General features: G+C 37.6%; 1 protein-coding gene across 4 annotated transcripts in view; it reads left to right on the forward strand.

The window, feature by feature from the left end:
* The window catches only part of Pkcdelta (Protein kinase C delta), an 88,543-nt gene that overhangs the window by 57,551 nt on the left and 8,164 nt on the right, over positions 1–22,828 (forward strand). For 3 of the 4 annotated variants that reach the window (XR_015535901.1, XM_087351800.1, XM_087351702.1), the window contains 4 exons: positions 17,580–17,803; positions 18,733–18,906; positions 19,956–20,110; positions 22,130–22,268. Coding sequence is in view for 3 of the 4 variants with exons in the window: in XM_087351800.1 (XP_087207926.1) it covers positions 17,580–17,803; positions 18,733–18,906; positions 19,956–20,110; positions 22,130–22,268 (692 nt within the window). In the remaining variant the exon portion in view is untranslated. Of the gene's footprint in view, positions 1–10,006; positions 10,109–17,579; positions 17,804–18,732; positions 18,907–19,955; positions 20,111–22,129; positions 22,269–22,828 lie in introns of all 4 variants that reach the window. The other variant, XM_087351763.1, reaches the window with a different exon arrangement.

Consider the following 22,828-nt stretch of genomic DNA (forward strand, 5'->3'; position numbering starts at 1 on the left):
TGTTTACCAACGTTTCAGAGGTCATACTGTCTCCATCATCAGAGCGATGTGTATGAAGATTTCTGTCTTCTGGGTTGTTGCCCTGTGTAGTCTGGTCGATGTTAACCAACGTTTCAGAGGTCATACTGCCTCCGTCTTCAGGGCGATGAGTATGAAGATTTCTGTCTTCTGGGTTGTTGCCCTGTGTAGTCTGGTCGATGTTAACCAACGTTTCAGAGGTCATACTGCCTCCGTCATCAGGGCGATGAGTATGAAGATTTCTGTCTTCTGGGTTGTTGCGCTGTGTAGTCTGGTCGATGTTTACCAACGTTTCAGAGGTCATACTGTCTCCATCATCAGAGCGATGTGTATGAAGATTTCTGTCTTCTGGGTTGTTGCCCTGTGTAGTCTGGTCGATGTTAACCAACGTTTCAGAGGTCATACTGCCTCCGTCTTCAGGGCGATGAGTATGAAGATTTCTGTCTTCTGGGTTGTTGCCCTGTGTAGTCTGGTCGATGTTAACCAACGTTTCAGAGGTCATACTGCCTCCGTCATCAGGGCGATGAGTATGAAGATTTCTGTCTTCTGGGTTGTTGCGCTCTGTAGTCTGGTCGATGTTTACCAACGTTTCAGAGGTCATACTGCCTCCGTCTTCAGGGCGATGAGTATGAAGATTTCTGTCTTCTGGGTTGTTGCCCTGTGTAGTCTGGTCGATGTTAACCAACGTTTCAGAGGTCATACTGCCTCCGTCATCAGGGCGATGAGTATGAAGATTTCTGTCTTCTGGGTTGTTGCGCTGTGTAGTCTGGTCGATGTTTACCAACGTTTCAGAGGTCATACTGCCTCCGTCATCAGGGCGATGAGTATGAAGATTTCTGTCTTCTGGGTTGTTGCGCTGTGTAGTCTGGTCGATGTTTACCAACGTTTCAGAGGTCATACTGTCTCCATCATCAGAGCGATGTGTATGAAGATTTCTGTCTTCTGGGTTGTTGCCCTGTGTAGTCTGGTCGATGTTAACCAACGTTTCAGAGGTCATACTGCCTCCGTCTTCAGGGCGATGAGTATGAAGATTTCTGTCTTCTGGGTTGTTGCCCTGTGTAGTCTGGTCGATGTTAACCAACGTTTCAGAGGTCATACTGCCTCCGTCATCAGGGCGATGAGTATGAAGATTTCTGTCTTCTGGGTTGTTGCGCTCTGTAGTCTGGTCGATGTTTACCAACGTTTCAGAGGTCATACTGCCTCCGTCTTCAGGGCGATGAGTATGAAGATTTCTGTCTTCTGGGTTGTTGCCCTGTGTAGTCTGGTCGATGTTAACCAACGTTTCAGAGGTCATACTGCCTCCGTCATCAGGGCGATGAGTATGAAGATTTCTGTCTTCTGGGTTGTTGCGCTGTGTAGTCTGGTCGATGTTTACCAACGTTTCAGAGGTCATACTGCCTCCGTCATCAGGGCGATGAGTATGAAGATTTCTGTCTTCTGGGTTGTTGCGCTGTGTAGTCTGGTCGATGTTTACCAACGTTTCAGAGGTCATACTGCCTCCGTCATCAGGGCGTTGAATCGCCCTGATGATTGAACACTCAAAGAGAACCACCCGAAGATGACCAATCAAGATCGACACATGTAGTGGATTCTTAATAAACGTTGAAACTACAATCAGGAATCGTTTTGTAGACACTGTCAAATTAAGGTTCGACACACAACAGGACGCAACCTTTAAAACTCTAAAGCAACCCGGGGAGGGTTTTTTTTCGATAATTAGGGACAAGGGTGTTCAAGGAACTCGTAGGAAAGGCGTGTAACGGACAAGAAAACCTCAGATTTTACTTAAGTGATGCAACAAAGGGAATATTGTCGGCGTTTTCCTGTTTCGAAAATTCCGCTGAGCGGTGTGTTAGAAACTTATATGACGGAATTTCGTGGAAAAATGTCCAGCAGAGACATTCTCGGGAAAACAACACGTTTTCTGTCTGTGTCGAAAATGTTCCCACAAATGTGCCCTAGAACTTGGCACTACGGCGCGATTTTCCAAACTGCACATCTCAGGAAATTATTGTAAACACAAGAGGTGTTTTTGTTGGAGACACAACCCCGAAAACATTTACTTTTTTCTGTTTCGAAAATTAGGTTCAGGGGTCTCCAAACGAGTTAAACAACTTTGAACAACTACAAATATAAAGTCGTAAAAATAAGGCAACTATTAAAATATATTCCTCTCACAAAAGCAACGATTGAAAAATTGTAGATCTTCTGTATTTGGGAAATTACTCACAGGGGTGTCCAACAAACTTGTATAATGGGACATTTCTCCCGAACTGCGCATCAGAGAAAAACGGCAAACAGAACAATATACGTATCTTGAAATGAAGACTCCAGTATGTTACTGAGGCTTTAATTTATAAAATTATTCGCAGGGGTGCCCAAAAATATGCACGTATCCGTCGTTGAAATAAATAGTGAATATAAAAAAAATATTCTTGTTGGATAATAATTGATTTTTCGTTGTCGAGAGTTAGGTAAAGGCGTGAACAAATAAACTGAAAATGGTGGAAAATATTGTGAATATAAAATGGTTGTTATGGGGAGAATACACCGGAGGAATTATTGGTTTTTTTTTCTGTTTTCTAAGATAGACACATGAATATCCAAAGAATTTGACAGTAGCATGTTTCTTCGGAAAGGTACGTCTAAAAAAATATGGCTAACAAAAAAAATGTACCCACTAAATGAGAACCCCGGTATGGTTATCTAATTTTGTATTTCGAAAATTAGGCTCAGATGTGGGGAAAGAGCCCTTACAACAGCAGGTCTTACAAAATAACCGTAAATAAGAAAATTTGCCCTTGGTGAGGAAAATCTGAGAAGAGTTAGATATTTATAGTTCTAAATTTGGGCGCCAGATGTATATTAGAACTTGCACAACGGCGCGTTTCATAGAACGGGACGTCGTAGGAAAACAAAACTGCATTGTAATCTGTACCGAAATACGTAGTCTCAAGGTGCGTTCTGTGCTTTCTTGCCCTCTGAATATTCTTAGCTGACACGCTGAAAACAACATCAGACGATGTAAAAAAACACGAGTAAGTTCCAAAAATAAGACTTCCTCGTTATCTCTTGGGTAGTTTTATTATTATTTACAAATTCAATTTGAGGGAAATTGCTTTCTTTCTTCAATAGAAACTTAATGCCGAGAAAACTTCTAAGTTCCAAATAAAGGACCATGACATTTTATGCATATTGCGTAGTATACGATGTATTTTGAAATGTCTTCACCTTTTAATTTTAAAGACAGAATTTAGCTGTTTACGAAAGAAAACATTTGTTCTGTATTTAACGTAATTTTATAACTTCATTTGTTCTTAATCTCTTCTATTAATTACCTGTAACATAAATCCATGTAAATACCACAGTGACATCAGAGGGGGTGGATTTGACTGTTGAGTACATGGTCACGTTAGGAATCTTGATCGAAAATTTTCTATTGTTTTATACAGACGCCGAGTAATTATATATTTACATAAACGTTTACCGAAATTTTGTATTTATTTTTAAAACTACTACTATATTTTATTTTATGGTCCTATATTAAGTGATAGCAGTGCCATTACAACTTAATAAATTTCTGCATCCGTCATGTTGGTATTTATGATTGTAGGAAATTGAAAAGCGCTATACGAGGTCCGATCGGAAAGTTTCCAGACTGCGCGTATAAAAACCCGTACACTTATCTCAGGTATTAAATTCATCCATCACCCTCGCAGATGGTGCTTGACAGGCTGACAAAGAAAGATTTCCAGGGATGCTTCCAGGCTTGGCAGCGGCCCTGGGATCGTTGTGTTCACTCCCAGGGGAACTACTTCGAGGGTGATGGATGAATTTAATACCTGAGATAAGTGTACGGGTTTTTATAGGCGCAGTCTTGAAACTTTCCGATCGCACCTCGTATAAGGGCAGTGATCAATAACATAAAGGACACAACACATTTCATAAAAATACGTTCAACGGTTCTCATATTGAATCGTGAGGACACAAATAGACATTGTGCAAAATTTCAAATACAAAAATAATTTTCATCATGAAGAAAAAACGCAGAAAATTACGATATCATCTTTATTTATAAAGTCACTGCTTCCCCCCCTCGAATAATTACCCTACGAATAGTTTCTCCGAACTCAGTGTGTATCTGTATGCCTTAGTGGATAGCATGAAGTTTGATCCTGAGGAATTTTACTAACATTAGACAGTACATCTCAATTTTGATTATCATATTAACGGAAACTAATTTTAATACCTGCACGCGTTTATATATGCCTCTGGAGCGAAACTCCTTACCTGTTTATGATTACTAAAATGTTTTGAACAGACAATATATTTTTTCCCCCACAAGTCTTACAGTTTTTGAGGTAATTAAATGAAGTAACAATAATACAACAAACACCCCACATTCGTTACGCTTCGCGTATCTTTCTTGTTTGTTTGCTTTTGAACTCTAATGAGCTAAATGTTTTGGTGAAATTAAGAGCTACAATCTAAATATTTATTCTTGTTTCTGAGTTCAGATGTATTCGTTTTGACTATAGACGTTAGAAGTTTATCCGTGCCTGTATTCTGAACCAAGAGATTAGACGTTTGGGCTATATTGCGGACGTTTCAGAGATTCTTTCTTAGTTTGAAGGCGAAGTGACTATTCCTTTAACACTTTCAGATCCTTATAGTTTAAGTACATCGTCTGACGTTCACTTCTCTTCAAAGATGGATTCAGTAAAGATCAATTAAAAACTGACGGGTTTATACCCCAAACACGATCCAAGTTGTGACTAACTTCATGAAGCAAAGTCCATCTTGAGAAGATAATAGTCTGTCAGTCAAGAAATTCCCTGCCTTTTATGGAATATGTAGGTTCGTGTATGATTTGAGGTTCCGTCTTCTGGGTTGTTGTGTTGTGTAGTCTGGTCGATGCTTACCAACGTTTCAGAGGTCATACCGCCTCCGTCATCAGGGTGATGAGTATGAAGATTTTTGTCTTCTGGGTTGTTGCGCTGTGTAGTCTGGTCGATGTTAACCAACGTTTCAGAGGTCATACCGCCTCCGTCATCAGGGTGATGAGTATGAAGATTTTTGTCTTCTGGGTTGTTGCGCTGTGTAGTCTGGTCGATGTTAACCAACGTTTCAGAGGTCATACTGCCTCCATCATCAGGGCGATGAGTATGAAGGTTTCTGTCTTCTGGGTTGTTGCGCTGTGTAGTATGGTAGATGTTTACCAACGTTTCAGAGGTCATACTGCCTCCGTCATCAGGGCGATGAATCGCCCTGATGAAGGAGGCAAACATCTGACTACACAGCGCAACAACCCAGAAGACAGAAATCTTCATGTAGGTTTATTTTAGTTTCCAGAAGAGTTCACGAAACATGCTTGTAGTTTCGTGAAAATGATATTACATTTGAATATTAACCATGTGGGTACTTGTGTAATATACGAGACAAATTATCTCTTGGACTGCAAGACACTGACAAAAATATGTTTTATGGTTTTCACGGCTTTGGAGGTTCTTTTGTGTTCTTCTGGATTGTGACTCTGTGTTTTTAACCCTGAAGATGGAGGCTACACGTACCTCAAATACGGTGGTAACATCGCAAATGTCTGCACACCGTTAGAATCCAGAAGATCAAAATCGACAAATAGTTTGGGGTTTTTAGAATCTTAAATAAAACGATTAAAAATGCTTGTGATCTTGATATTATGATCGCGAATCTTTATATCTCTGAGTGTAAAGAATGTCAGTAAAGAACAACAGATCATTTTAGCACGCTTAATCAGCGTCCGCTCCAAAACATTTTAAAATGGTGCCCGAAGGTGTTGAACATGCGAAATAAAAATAATATTGGTGTTCGTCCTGATTTGGAGTTACGGCACCTTGTAAATTAGAATGTATATCCGACATTTCAAGGATTATTAGTGTCTCGGTAAGTGTTATCACCCAAAAATAGATTTCACATCAACATTGTTCGGCCGTGATTGGCTGAAGTATAATAGACACAATTTCATACACTGGCAGTTTTCTAAAGACGTTTTAAGCGCTCCATAACATATATAATATTATGATAGTAGATATTCATATTGTAGACGCTTAGCCAGAGTCAGTGTGGAATTTTGGGAAAATATAGAACTTATTTTTGAAACTCGTTTTTCCCCCCAAATGAAAACGAACAAACCTTCACGAGAAATACAGATTCGTTTGCAGATTTAATGACAATATACCCTAGTATTTTGGCCAGATATTGGATGTGCTTTTATTACAAGAATTAACAATGTTTTGAGGCATCTTCGTAATATTTATGAATGTTGAATGATATAAATAAGTCGGTTATTTGACGAGGTTAAAATGTACTCATATGAAACATGACTTTTGGTAGCCTATTTACTTTTTCTCCGCTTTGAATCAAATATTTGCACCGATAAGACTCCATCACCATAGATTCGTTTGTGTAAACTCGTTACATCGTGTGAAGTTGACCCCAACCTGACCCCAACATCGTATTTTGGGTTAATTTAATGACGTAATGAAGAGTTCGTATTGATGAACCATAAGATAATGACGATATAATAATAATAATAATAATAATAATAATAACAATGTATAGTAATGTCCCGATTATACCACCTAAACGGGGCAGATGGACAATCGGATAATAGAAAGTATATAATACCGAAGACTAATAAGACGCCATCGCCTGAACGGTAGCAACTGAGTACATAAAATGTAAAAGGTTTGTGATGGGGGAATGTGATTCGATTAGCTCCATGCTTAGTTTACTGTTGATAAAATGGAGCGTTCCGACACGGCGCGTCGCGTAAAACGGAATGTCGGATAACCGAAGGTCGTATAATCGAAGGTCGGATATTCGAAGGTCGTATAATCGAAGGTCGTATAACCGAAGGTCGTATAATCGAAGGTCGGATATTCGAAGGTCGGATATTCGAAGGTCGTATGATCGAAGGTCGGATATTCGAAGGTCGTATAATCGAAGGTCGGATATTCGAAGGTCGTATAATCGAAGGTCGTATAACCGAAGGTCGTATAATCGAAGGTCGTATAATCGAAGGTCGGATATTCGAAGGTCGTATAATCGAAGGTCGGATATTCGAAGGTCGTATAATCGAAGGTCGGATAATCGAAGGTCGTACAATTGAAGGTCGTATAATCGAGACTGTACTCTGCCTTCATTGGACGCTTCCTTCTTAGTAAGTTGACGGTATATATTTTTCATCGCCACGCTGTCTTCTACCCTTATACTTTCGAATAAGTTGACCGATACCGACTTTCATCACACTTGGTATAAGCATTATCGTTCGAATACAACCCTACCTCAATATTTTTAATAATCCCTGCAGTGAACACCAACAATATGGTGGACACTGAAAATTGTGCGTTGCGAGACACTAACTCCACTTAACAATAAGATTCTGAAATGAAAAATGTTAGATGACATCAAATATAAATAGCCTGCATGCAAATGTACATACTTACAGTTTGAAGCAAACATAAGTTTGTGAGATTCGATCGTACGACCATCTACTCATGAGTCAGAACTCTTACTTTTGTACGTTACATAAATTTAACAAAAAGATTTGATCGAATATAGGCTGAGATCTGTATTACAGGGCATTAGGCTTAATGAGTTCTGTACAGAACAGGGTTACATTTGGCTGTGTTGCTCTTGTGGACAAAATATTGAAGCGACTTCTTGAAGAATGCTGAGTATTCTATGCCGTAGTTCTGTCGTTAGAAGCCGGTGTTCATAATAACCACAATTTAAATTTCTGGTGTACAAAGTAAATTGTAAAAATAACGTTAAGCAATTATTTTCTTTTAACATTAGCCTCAAGTTCATAATTTTATTGCTATAAATTGATAATTTTGATAAAAAATTATTTAAATCCAAGTTACGTAAATGATTGTAAATTCAGAACTCTAACAAAAATAATTTCTGACGTCTACTTTTTTCAAATTAAATATGGCGAAGTTAGCATAAGCTAAAAATAAATAATTATGAATGTTCAGTATAATACTAAACATTCATAATTATTTAATTCCCTCTATATTTCAGCAGATCTCAAAAACGTAACAGGATAAAAGAGTTTAAAATCTTACTGCTACAGGTTTGAATATTGCAATAACGTTACTAAAAGTCGTTCACATTAAACTCGTTAATCTGTTTATGATATCCACGCAAATATTCTTTATCGTTTCATTAGTTATCACCATGTAACTAGCAATTATTATAGATTGCGCTTAGTCGCCATGTTATTTATTTAGATTCCGCAAAATAATTCCATAATAAAAGTTCCGTATATTTCGAAGAACTTTACTCAGATTAACTTACAGGAATCTATATTAAGTCACGTGTCACTTTTACTTCAGAAGTTTACACAGTCTCAATGTTGGCACTATTTTTGTCAATAAATTGACGTCTCCAAAGTTTTGGTAACTGTGAAGTAACTGCTATGAAAATCCTTCAGTTTGTTCAAACGTTTCACTTTGATAAAATTTCTGGCTCATGAACAAAAACGTGTCTTGTCGAGTTGGTCTCTGAGCTCTAACGCCATGTGGACTTGTACGCATATACCAGCGTTAGTGTCTGTTTACAAATCCACACGGCGTTACAACCCAGAAGATCAATATCGACATCTCTGACGCCGTCAGATCATTAAATCTCTCTTAAACCGCCTCTTGTATTATAAGAATGAAAGTACATTACTTTTTAGAACGTAGGTCCTCTGCAGCTGGAAGTATTAACTATTTAAAATCGTACGTAAAATTCGCCTGTTTATAATTTTCTGTTCATTATTGTTGTAATTCTCCCATCACTGAGTCTCGAAGGTAGAACTGCAGAATTTAAAAGTTTTTCGAGAGGATTAGCCAATTTTCTGTCAGATCGATTCCCATCGTGACAGTTTAAATGAATCTGTATTCGTCCACTTGAACCTTTTCCAACATTACTAGTGTAATAGACAATTGAATAAAAATTTTCTTGGATATTATCCATCGTCTAGTAAATATAAAACGTAAAACGATGTTTCGGAGATGGGACTCTATCTCCGTCTTCAGGTTCCTACACAGTTGGGCCCACTAGATAGAGCTAATCCCTATCTCCGAAACGTCGTTTTACGTTTTATATTTACTAGACGATGGATAATATCCAAGAAAATTTTTATTCAATTGACTCTTCACCATCGTCAAGAAGTTTTAGATTTGATAGTGTAATAGAATTCAAAACTCTTTTGAAATGACTTCATTTTGCACCTTACTAATTTGTTTAAAGGGCGTGAAATCTGACAGAACATATTTGCATTAAAATGAACTGCTTATAAACGTTAGGATTTTTGTTTATAATCCGTCATATTCGATATAAGGACCTTTTGACAATAGGATCTGTTTTCTTTTTTGTATGTGACGAGCTGTTACTTTATTTGAAAATGTATCTATCGTTGAAATTCAATCCAGGTCTCTTTAGATAATGAACACTGCATCAACCTCTAAATAATAAATGGGGTTATTATCGTGTTTAAATGAATTATTTAATGATTCGGTTATTTAACAATAATTCATCAACTACACTACTTATGCAGCGTCGATGATATGGCGATTTATGGAGAGAAACTGTCAAGTCCTGTTTTAAAACACTATACCAGAATTTTCTTAGAAGGACTGAGGAAAACCATTAAAACCCTTATTCAGGAGAACTGTTGCCTGAATCGAGTCTTTATCGTGGGATCTCTCGAATTAAACCTTTTGAGAATGTGCATTCCTTCCTAGTGACCGAGGAAAATCACGAAATATGACTGAAATATTACCATATCTGCAGAGAATTAAGTACTTTACATTAATAAGTGTGCAGATTTTAATCGAATGAATGTTAAAAGCCATGCACTTTGCAACTTCATGGTCCACAATGTTTTCCATCTTCCTACTGAACAGTTGTGGGTTGCTTTTAGTGTTTGTGTGGAAAGATTGCCTTGTTTTTGCAGACTGCGATGTGAATTGTCACAAGAAATGCGAGAAACTCATGCCCCATCTATGTGGCGTCAACCAGAAACTCATTGTCGAAGCTTTGTCATCGCTAAGAAAAGGTAGGGGACACGCGCAGTGTTCTGATATCGCCTGTGTTCAACACTTTTTGTCTCAAAGTACATGCTTTATAAAACTGTATTATCTGTCAGGAGAGATTTCATTTTCTCACTGTGGCGAATAAGATGATGACTGTCTTCTAGGTTATGGCGCAATGTCTTATGGGAAAAATTTACCTACATTTCGGTCGTGCTTGTTGCCTCAGTAATCAGGGGGAGTGTCAGACTATACAACGAAACAACCAAGAAGACAGCCATCTTTATGTTGTATGCCACTTCGTAATATGTTTTATTTATTTTTATTTTTTTATAATTTTCTTAACCAAATCTTAGACTACTTTAGAAAAGCAAACGTTTTGTTTTTAAAATGTCAATTTCACTTGTTAAATTGTGTAGGCATGTTTCGAATTATTTTATTTAAAAATAATAACTTTGCAGAAGACATTTCTTTCGATATTGTAAAACTGAATTTTCTTCGGTTTATTTTAGTATTTCTATGATATTTTAAAGCAGGGGTTCTGAACCTTTTTCGCTGGCGTACCACTAATTCTAATTTAACACCTTAAATGTACCACTAAACAAATCCGTTCAGGGAAAACTGTTATTTATGTTAATATTAACTTTTGATTTTCATACTTAGTTCGCTGGTTTAAAGGGATAAATCAATAACAAAGAAACGAAGGCCAGAATTATTGTACGTAATTGAGTAGTCCAGGAGTTTTGGCCAAATTAGAATGTTTCCTTATACGAAGGCGTCAAATAGGCATTGTAACTTGCTCTTCAGACTTAAGAACCAGTGAATTCTTCGTGCTGAAATATACAGAAAGTCATTTTTCGAAGATGCGATGATGGTTAAATTTCAGTAAAATAATCGGTGGCGCATTCTGGTTTAGTAACTGTTTACCATCTTATGATCCTCTCAACACGTAAAACTCTACAAAAAGTATTTATCAGTATAAATGAATTATTTGCTTAGATATGCTCAATTGTACATTGGATTGTCCTCGTCAATGCCCAATGTAAACTAAATTTGTTATTAAAATTAATCTCCGGTAAAATCGTTGAGATGTTTTCTTTTCTGTGTTATTTTTGGAAGGAATTACAAATATATTGAGCACTGTGTAATAAAATCTTGTGAATGAGAAAATCTGCAGTTCTAAACACGCATAAATTAACTAAGAAGAATTAATTTGTATCTTATATGCGTCATGTTTGTGTTTGATTAAATATATTTATTTTGTACAGTCTATACACAAACGTTTGAAGTTTATTGGTGTTGTAAAAATTATATAATATTAAAACATTTTGTTGTGTAAAATATTATATTAGCGCTCTTAATCGTAAATACGATTTTACATTATATATATTTTTTATATTTTTTTATGTATTTTTTATTTTTTTAGCGCTTTTATTAAAACGACATGTTAATAAAAGCGCTAAAAAATATAAATGTGAAATCGTATTTACGATTAAGAGCGCTAATATAATATTTTACACAACAAAATGTTTTAATATTATATAATTTTTACAACACCAATAAACTTCAAACGTTTGTGTATAGACTGTACAAAATAAATATATTTAAGAAGAATTACTATTATTACGATTATGCTGAATAATTTATTTACAACAGATATTTGTTTTGCAACAGGGACAATATTTTAAAAATAATTTCACCAAATCACGTTATGTTATGCCACTCAGTTGTTGTCATATGATATCATGGGTTTACACCATGAGTAGTCAGATGATAAAAAGACGTCCAGAAGCCATGTGTAGGGTAGTAACGACTGGATGAATAACATTTACATTTTTCCCCACTTGAAATTCCATTTAAGTCTGTTATCTAGATACACACATATTTGTGTGTGTGATTATATATATATATATATACACAGTAGATTCCAGTTAATTGATTCATCGGTTAATCGGGACGGCCGTTTATTTGGTACAAATCTTAAAGAACAAAACTTTTTTAACTCTTTACGTGGAACTTCTCATAATTGGGGCAGCTGTTTAATTGGACCAAAGCGTTTTAGTCCCGATGTGTCCCAATTAACCGGAATCCACTGTGTGTGTGTACATATAATGATGGAGGCAGCAAGTACCTCTGAAACGTTGGTAAACATCGACCAGACTACACGGCTCAACAACCCAGAAGACAGCAATCTTCATACTCATCGCCCTGATGATGGAGGCAGTATGACCTCTGAAACGTTGGTAAACATCGACCAGACAACACAGCGAAACAACCCAGAAGACAGAAATCTTCATACTCATCGTCCTGATAATAGAGGCAGTATGACCTCTGAAACGTCAGTAAACTTCTACCATACTACACGGCTCAACAACCCATAAGACAGAAATCTTCATACTCATCGCCCTGATGATGGAGGCAGTATGACCTCTGAAACGTTGGTTAACATCGACCAGACTACACAGCGCAACAACCCAGAAGACAGAAATCTTCATAATCTGATGATGGAGGCAGTATGACCTCTGAAACGTTGGTAAACATCGACCAGACAACACAGCGCAACAACCCAGAAGACAGAAATCTTCATACTCATCGTCCTGACAATGGAGGCAGTATGACCTCTGAAACGTCAGTAAACTTCTACCATACTACACGGCTTAACAACCCAGAAGACGGAAATCTTCAGTCTCACCGCCGTGAAAACCCAAAATCCTACTTCATTTATTTTTCCCTGCGCGAACCGTGAAAATTTCATATCTCCGCAAAGATTAGAAATGTGATCAGTGTTGTATTAGCAATTTTCACTAAAATGACTTCCCGATATATCGCATGCCTTTCGTGAACGTAGCGTGTATACAAAATGGTGCAAAAGCCAGGGGAATATTGAAATAAAAACTTTATTAAGTATGAAGATGGACGTCGCTCGATCTTTTTGAACGGTACTTGTTGACTGGCGGCTATAAATTTCTTCTAACTTAAAATGTCACTTTCGGGCAGCTCAGCTATTATTAGGCCAATGATCACAAGACAAGAGACGTAGCTATATGGCAGACATCCCAAATTAGTGATGGTGCGAAGTCTATAAATAATGCAACTACGTAGTTCTGGTGTTGACGCGGGGGCGAGAATCTTTTGTTTACATCACTCAGTGATTGCACCTTCGTCTTTTTACGAGGAGTTCAATTTTTTCGAGGTTTAATGTTTATTTGGCTGTCATAACGTAGACTGTGATCTTCTGGTCCCTTAACCGCAATGGAAGACAAAGTTTATGATATGATGATAACAGATCCTTCGAAAATTTGGCAGAATTAAAGAAACTTGAAACGACATAAAGACATTTAAAACCGAATTAGTGAAATGTTGAAGGGCAGACTTCAAACCATGAAGTTTGGAAAATTGTCTTCCTGGCTTAAGATCATACATTTCTCTCTAATGTTTGTGACAAGCTCATTTATGCCGACTTATAGCTTCTTTTTTATAGCCACGGTGGTTTAGCGGTTAGAACGCTGGCTTTGTAATCCTGGGGTCTCGGGTTCGATTCCCGGCGGTGTCCGAATTTATAACTTGTGTTGGGCAAGGCCGTGGTCTAGGTAACACGGAGTTTTCCTCCGGGGGCTTCCCCGGTTTCTCCGTGGCATCCCATTCACACACAGAAGAAGGCAATGGCAAACCACTTCTGGATCATCTGCCAAGATCGTATATGAACAGGTCCCAGTCCGAGAAAAGGATGGAAGGATCCTGTTCATATGGACCTGTCGTCAGACAGAACACTAAATAAATAAATAAAGTAGCTTTTTATCTTGTATATAATTTCGTCTGTACTCCACCAACGTTTAAGGAATAACAATATCTGTTTTGACTTCATGCAATTACGAGAATTGAATGATGCACACAGTGTCACATAGTTGATTTTCTTTTAAAAATTTAATCGAACCCGGGAAATTGCCTTTTATTTCTGAAAGTTCGTCATTTAAAATGTCTAACTTTCAAAGACGTTCCATTCGGACAGTGGATTATGTTATCGTGGCATTTTTTGTTCGTTTCGTGATCCACAGCTGCTATTCTGTCTTTGATTTTCGTGTTGTCCTGTAACTTCTTCTTACTTGGCACTACAACACAGTGTGGATTTTTCGCCTCCTCCTTTCGGAGATTTCTCAGTCTTCGAAGTGTGCATTTATGAGTAGTGAGTGACTCGTCCACTAACTATGCACAATTTCTACTCAATCCCGAATTTGTCTGCTAGAGCCATCTATCAATGAAGCAGAGAATCAGGAGAGACTTGGGTGAGAAATGGCGGCTGAATTATGCTTACGAAACATCTCGTATCATGCTCATAAGGTTCTTTTACATGCCGTGAATCTACGACATGGGACCTCCATCTTTACTTCCCCTCCAAAGGAAGTTGTGATACGGATTTTTATCACCCTTAAAAATCCATCGACCTCAGCCGGGTTTGAACCCGCGAACCTTTGGTCCAGTGGCGAGCACGCTAACTACTAGCGACATCTCTTATTCTCTACTTTATCTGTTCGTGTAAGCCCTGCAACCACTATTAAACTGCCCTTAGTAGTCTGAAAGCTAATTGCGCAATGACGTAGCACTTGGCATACTTACAAACTTTGCGTTTAGATGTCGCATATTTTTTGTACAAATAGTTGCTACTCCCCAGGAATGTTTTATGAGACGTTTTACAAAATAATGTTTATGTTTATAAATAAATTTCAACAAGAATGAAAGTGGAATTTGAAATCGTTCACACATTAAGCAGTTTACAATGTATGAACCAAACAAAAGTACATCAGAGCTTTTATGTTGTTTAAATAGTTTGATTTAACATCACTCAGTGATAGACGCAATTGCATCCCAGCCAGCCGTTTGCTTTCTCCCTTCTGCGAGTGACGGCAGACAGCCCTGGGTTATTTTCGCCGTCATTTTCATTTCTTCCGTGACTGAGAGCCTTTCGCTCGTGCATGACGCCACTCGCGGCACAAACCGCAAACTATGGTCTTCGTGAGTCGACAATCGAAAGGAAGAAAGATATTCTTTCGACTATGCGTGAGTCGACAGTCGAAGTTTACTTCCGGCTGAAAATCGGCGGAAAGAAATTGAAGTATACAATTAAATCATTTAATACTTAATTTCAGTCACTTTTGGTTCGATGTAAACATCTTGGGGAGGGAAGTTAATAATAAATTTTAAATTAAATTCTAGGTAAATAAACGCGAAGAAGAAGTTAAGCCCACGAAAAAAATTATCTATTTTATTAGATTTATTATTCGAATTCATATCAAGCGTATTGAAAAGGAAAGTACATGGTCACAGGTTTGTATCCTACTTTTTTGGGCAGATTCCTTGCAACAATTAAAATATTAGCGGAAATAATGATAATATCTGTAATATTTTTAAGTACGAATATATTATGGACTTGCTGGTTTAGGGAAAACTTATTACACCCATTTAAGTTCACATTTTGTTTACGTCGAATAGGCTAGGTAACCTGAAACTTTAAAGTTTCGCCCTATCGCCATGTCTGTAACTCTTTACTTAGAAAATATGTCATTTATAAATTATATTTGTAGCCCAATCAATCTTTATACCATATCAATATCATGCTTATAGCTCGAGTGATCCATTAGTTACCGCTACCAAACTGTAAGCTAAATGAAAATTTCACACAACTGTAATGTCGTTTTGTAGTAGCAGCCGTCACCAAATTGTGTTCTTCAAGGCCACAGATTGACTTCACCACTCCCCTCACATACTCCTTGGCCCCTAATCACCAGCACAGCGTTGCTAACTTTGCTACCCTGCGAGTACCAAACTGTCTTCACTCGCCTGGGCTCCACTGTTCGTGTTGTAGCATTGTACGATTTTCTGTGACCTTGAAACATGCAATTTGGTGACGGCTACAATTGATGTAGAAAAGTTAAACGAGTTGAAGTTGAAGAGGCCTCCAATGGTATAAGTTTCATACCAAATTTTGTGAAAATTGTTCAGTTTATTCGAAAAAGTTGAACGGGACACACACACCCACGAGACAGCATGTGATATTTTATGCCAAACTTTTCCTTTACGAAGAAAAATCTTTAAGAACATCATGAGGAGGCAATTAAGGGGTGGGATGTTGGATCGTGAAGTCTAGTATAAATTGACCCAACACAGCGTAAGCTTGGGCCATCGAATTCAACACCAGTACACCAACATTCTATCGGTCCCCTGGCGTCCTTGGTAAGAACTGCAGTTCGGACGTATTCTTTTATTTCTTGAATCAAACTTGTCGGTCGGTTTCTACGAGACTGCACGATGTCACATCCCACAAGACAATCATCTTCATACTCTCCGGCGCCGTGAGATCCCGAAATCATCTAAGGGAATCTTGCATTTCCTATAACTTGAAACTTAAAACTTATCTTGTCGTCAGAAGGATAATGACCTGTTAGGTTTGTGACGATGTTGTGGTTAGTCTCTTGAATGTCCTGTGCGGGTCTTTAGTCTTTATTATCCTTAATACCGACGCGAGATTTAAGCGGAATAAGAAAGGTTTCTGGTGCTCAACAATGCTCGGCTGTGGCGGAGAGTTGGTATCTATGCAGAAAATGTTGCCAGGAGTACCAAAAACAAGTCTATTTATACACTTCATGCTCCCGTCACATATATTTTACAGTGCGAACAATAGACTCATTCTTATGAAGAATTTTGTAAGAGGATTCATTCCAAATTCAGCCTAAAAGTACTGAAATACACAAAATTGAATGTGGTGTAACAAATTCGACTGATTTATTATAGGCGAGGCTTTGATTTATGGCGGTTTTTCGGCAGTGCCTAATGACGTCATACTGATCTTAGAAAACAACAAAATATAAAGAATTAAATTTTTTTAATAAAACGCTTGAAAATGAAGATGATTTTAAGTCTGTATGCTCTTGTACTTAATGTGCTTCAAACTCATAATTTCAATTACGTCTCTTAAAATTTAAGGGATCACTACTTTTTTGTTAGGAGCTTAAAGTGTACACTATCTGTGCCCTTAATTACATCTTTATATTCTTGTACAACATCGGATTTCGGGAATAGAATGTTGAAAATTATCAGAAGTTTTAGCAAACATTTCAGTTTCCATCTTCAGGGTTAATATCTAACGGGTGGACGTTTTTGAAGGTTAGTTATGTGATTGCCAACCTTCGCTAGCGGAGAAGGCACTCGAAGAAGAAGAAGAAGAAGGAAATAGAACAGGCAATAGGTGGCGAGATGAATTTTACTGCCTACACAACATAAAGTTTCTAAAAACGCACAGTAATTACATATCAATCATGAAGATGGTAACTGAAATATTTGCCGAAACGCTGGTTAATTTTCAATGCCGCTTATCTCTGAAAGCCGAAGCATACAGCTTAAGCTTAAAAAAAGGACGCTTCAGTTCTGGCAAAGAAAGTTTAATTCGTGAGATGTCTTAAGCTTTTGCAAGAAACCTTGACCTTATAGTAAATATGATGATAGGGCCCTCATGCAGCAGCAGTAGCAGTACGGACTCTGCAGCATCTAGCCCAGCCTTGAGCAATAATCCGGCGCTGGGGCTCGACCCATACGACGACAGCCCACCGAGCACACTGACATGGAGCGGCCGTGTCACTCCACCTGCAACCACAATACCGCGCTTCAGGAAGTACACTGTGGAAGACTTCCAGTTCCTCAAAGTGCTCGGTAAAGGCAGCTTCGGAAAGGTATAGTCTAAAAGTTGTATATATTTTGTATCCATCTTGGGAGGCAACTGGAAAACCTAATTTTCTTGGCATGAAGTCGTCGAGGATTCAAAACCTTAAGTATAAGATATATTATGATATGTGCCACATTTTAGAACAAAACTATCTACGTAGTTTTTCAGGTGTGAAGTATCAGTGCTGATCTGTGGACCTCAAACATACTGACAGAACACCAAATCAAATGTAACTGTTGAAGAGACGAAAAGTACACACACTACAGTAAAGTTGGTTTAGGCGTTCTTGGCACAAAGTGCCCAAAATGAGCACGTAATAATAGGGATATGTGTATTTTATTTCCGAAATCACTCGTAGGGGGGGGGGAGAAATTTCAATAAAATTTCTGTGATGGTGGCCTGCAACAAAACTTGTCTACTATAAATTTTCAGTTCTGTGCTATTGGTTAAATTAAACAAAATCGATATTTATCCCTTCCTAAGGGGTAAAGTGTAGTCAGAGTGTGGCACTGACCATTTACCCCATCTAGTGTTAAGGTCAAGAATGAGTTGGAGCTATTCATTTTCTCCCCCCATGCACACCACCAAGAGTGTGAAATGACATAAAGATACGTTTTTCCTAAGGTTCAGTATAATATATCGAATTTGTGGAAAAATTTGTCTTATGTTTATCTTATTATGTTGCCAGGCCATTAATTAAGATATTTATGAATGTGTAAAGAGAATTAAGGACTGGAAATAAAAATGACATTTTAGAAATGAAATCACCTGTTTGTAAATCTTAGTAAGACATAGTACATCTATGAATATTGGAATGCTAATTCCTGCTGTATGTTTTATGTACTGAAATTTAAGCGTAAATTTAGGTTTGAACTTAAGAGCCTTATTTTGTTTGCTGTGGGTTTACCTCAATATTTTCTGCATCTGTCACCATAGGTTCTGCTGGCAGAATTGAAAGGCACCGAGTGCTATTATGCCATAAAATGCCTCAAGAAAGATGTGGTCTTGGAAGATGATGATGTAGAGTGCACACTGATAGAAAGAAAAGTCCTGGCACTGGGAACAAAACATCCATATCTCTGTCATCTGTTCTGCACATTTCAGACAGAGGTAACAGAATTATATAATACAAAAGAGTGATATCTTTTTCAGACAATGAATAAGGAAGATGAGAGTCAGAAGAGAAAGAGGAGAAAGGAGGGAGGAGTAGAATGAAAAGAAGAATTAAGAAAAAAAGTAGGATAGAGTGAGAAGATATAAAGGGTTAAATAACAGGAGGAAAGTGATCTGAAATTCACATTTACACAAAACACATTCCTCTCTGACCTTTCACTAAGCTGCAGCACAACTGCTGGTGATGAATATAACTAACTAGATGGCTTACCGAACCCGAAGATTCATCACCGAATTAACCAAAGCCCTCCACCGGACCCTGTCCTGGGCCAACAAAATCCAGTTGCCTTCAACTCCTATCTCCCATAGATCCCGCCTGAGATTATCCTCCCATCTACGTCTAGGTCTCCCCAGCGGTCTCTTCCCCTCAGGCTTCCCAACCAATACCCGGTGCACACCTCTTGTAAGAGACTCCTAATGTTCCAAGTTCCAAATCTCATATCCTTTCTCAGTGCCAAAGAGTCCGTCCTGCTCCTAGGCTTAGTTAATGTGTTTCTAACAATGCTTTTTTTTATGGTGAAAGGTTGTTAGCCTTACGCCCAACCTCCAAGCTGGAGGACCACTCCTCAACCGCTGTCCGCTACTGCTTATTCAATATATTTGCAGCTAACCTCCTTACCTGGAGGCCGTCCCTCTATCCACAACTTGAGGACACGCCATGCGGTGGTATGAGTAACCTCTACCATACATGGGGTGATGAATATAAGGAATCTTAATTGTGAAAAATTACAACAAAAATTATAAAATTTTCCACTTCTTACGCTTTACTTTTCCAGTTATTATTGCATTTACACTTAAATCCAAACTGTGACTGCTAAGAAATTCTTACTACATGAAAAATATCCCAGAAGAATACAAATGTTTTTGCATGATCCTAGCGTGGATTTTGTCCTGCAGTAAAAAAATGCCACGTATTTCTCTTCTGTTGCCAGAGTTATAGACGCTTGGTTTCTACAGTGCTAATGTTATGTTGTTCATATTTTCAGTCCCATTTATTCTTTGTGATGGAATACCTCAATGGTGGTGATCTGATGTTCCACATACAACAAAGTGGGCGGTTCCCAGAACCAAGAGCCAGGTTCTATGCTGCGGAGATAGTGTCTGGGCTGAAATTTCTTCATAAGAAGGGTGTGGTTTACAGGTAAGAAAAACACTGAAATTTATTTGAGCTAAAACAAAATGTTGCCAGAATCCTGTGCGTCATTTACAGAATTTTTGGTTAGGATTGTTGTTGGTAACCTGTTCAAATATCTTGTAGTGTAGTTGAACATCTATATCAGTTTTGTAGAGTGGTACATTAATAATAGATGACATATATGAGACAGGAGTTAAAAATTTCGGTACTTGTGGGTTATCGGGACACATCACTTTAAAAATATGTTAGGTTAGGTTAGGTTGGATTAGGTTAGGTTAAGTTAGTTTAGGTTAGGTTGTTATAAAACTATATTTCAGTGATAGAGTGAAATAGAGGTGCGGTAAACAATCTTGCAGAACAACAACCTAACCTAACCTATTTTTAAAGCGATGTCCCGATAACCCACAAGTACCAAAAGCTCTTTTGTGGGGAAACTTGACATAAATGTGAAAAGCGAGGCTGCAGAATGAAATTGTGTGGATGGTGGGGAGAATGTTCCGAAGTCTTCCTTATCTGTGGAAATTCCTTTGGTATGTCAGGCAACCGTAAACACTCATTGCCAGCAAAGGTTATCACATTTTTACGAACAGAATTGTTAGATGACTTGAGAATATACTGGAGAAAGTACTATGACAGATCAAGGGAGACGTGAAGAGACTTTAATGATGTAACTTACTTCCATGGTCTCAGTATAGCTAGTAGTTTGAAAAGAGTAAGAAGAAAAAGTGAGAAAGCTCATTTGTTTGAAATAGGGAAATTAATGATGTTACATTGAGTTATGATTTGTATTTCACTATTTAATTTATGAATTTGTATGACATCACTTTGTCTGGTAACACTGGACGTAGTTTTGTTTGTTTGGAATCTTGTTTTGTGTTTGAGACTTCATGGTCATTTAAGTTGGTTTGTGTACTCCAGACAGCATATGCTTGCATGCGTGATGGGTTAGCATAATCTGAGACTGGGATGTAATTCAGAGAAGGATGTGTGACATTCTTGCTTCATTGCAGCGTCACTGACATAAATGTCATCACTGCTTATGAAACTTGCGGCAAAGCACTTACTTTTGTTGGTGTGAATTTGTGCTAGTAACTTAAAGAAGTTAGTAACATTTGTGTTATTTAGTATTATTTCCATGATAGAATTAACATTGATTGGTGATTGTGACTGACAGAATTTTAATGTTTCGAAAATGAACAGAGCAAGTTCATAATTTACATATCACCAAGAATATTGTCTGTTAACTTTTAAAGTACCAGGCCTTTAAATCATTGTATCCGCCGCTAGCCAGAATTAAATTCCACAGTTACCCTGCACAGATCATGTGTTTCAATAAAACATTGTAACTTTCTTAAAAGCCCACATACAACAATAAAATAAGATACCACGTTATAAAGGAAAGTTTATTTTACCACTTGGAACCATTCTTCATGCTGTAGCTCTACAAATTAATTTCTAAGTGAAAGGAATGTTACACATATTTATGTTTTATGATATCATTAATTTCTTATTTTAAAAAAAATTGTGATATTAATGTATTTGCCTTAAAATTTGAATGCATCATGTAAACATTTATTCTAGAGTATAACCAAAAATAAGGAGGTAATTCCCACTTATAAATCTTAGTTCTTAGTTGTTAAGGGAGGATATATAAAAATATTTATATAAAAAGGAGCCCTTTTGACAAGAAAATTTATTTAGGTTGTAGGGTCATCCTTCTAGAGCACACTGACATTGTTTTAGAACCCAATGTGACGATCACAAAGCCATGCTACACATTGTGATGTGTGCCGTGTCTTAAAAGACACTCTGGGGCCCTTAAAGGTTAAGTGATGTAGTAATATTAATGCATACAGCTTAATTGCTAGAGTCCATCATTCAAGACACTTTCTATACTTAGTTAATACACTCTACATACTTACTTTAATATATGCAAGAAATGTATTTAATTAATTTTAATTCTGTATTTATTTCCTTATCATAAACCTTGAATTCGTGTTAATGCATTCATGTTTCATATTCCAGAGATCTGAAACTCGACAACATATTGCTTGATTTTGATGGCCATGTTCGTATAGCAGATTTTGGGATGTGTAAACTTCAGATCTACCTAGACAGGACAGCAGATACCTTCTGCGGAACACCTGATTACATGGCCCCAGAGGTTAGTCAGATTCACGATTTCTTCAAAAATTCGTGAAAATATTCTACTGAATACATGTTATAACCACCATTGCATCTCCCAATTAAAGTTACGGTGTCTGCTCTGGGATGTGAGAAGGGTTTATGTGGGTGTTTAAATAATAATGACTGAGGAAACACTGTCTCGCTGTTGTAATAATTCTTACAACTAAAGACTGATAAATAATTGTCTTTAATACTTGAATAGTTTATTGTTGAACTGTTGTTTACAACCTTATAATACACTTACCAACCTGTTATCATTGCACACCTCCAACCTTCATAATGTATTAGTCTGTCCTGGGCATGACATTAAACTGCGTCCACAGACCGAGTGACCACCGGTATAAGTGGTCCCTCTCTACCAAGTGCCAACAGCCTCTTCAGAGGTTAAGGGACCCTCATGCCCTTAGGGTGAGAAATCACCCCTGAAGGCGGATGAACACGGATGGGTCAACGGCATAGGATGCGGAAGGCAAGGGGAATCCACCGCATTAAAGATCCTTAGGATTTCCCAAGTATCAGCAGCTTTAAAGCTACTGC

Source organism: Zootermopsis nevadensis, unplaced genomic scaffold, assembly GCF_977971745.1.
Source record: "Zootermopsis nevadensis isolate Lab colony 2312 unplaced genomic scaffold, Znev_1.0 Znev_ptg000001l, whole genome shotgun sequence".
Classification (NCBI taxonomy): Eukaryota; Metazoa; Arthropoda; class Insecta; order Blattodea; family Termopsidae; genus Zootermopsis; species Zootermopsis nevadensis.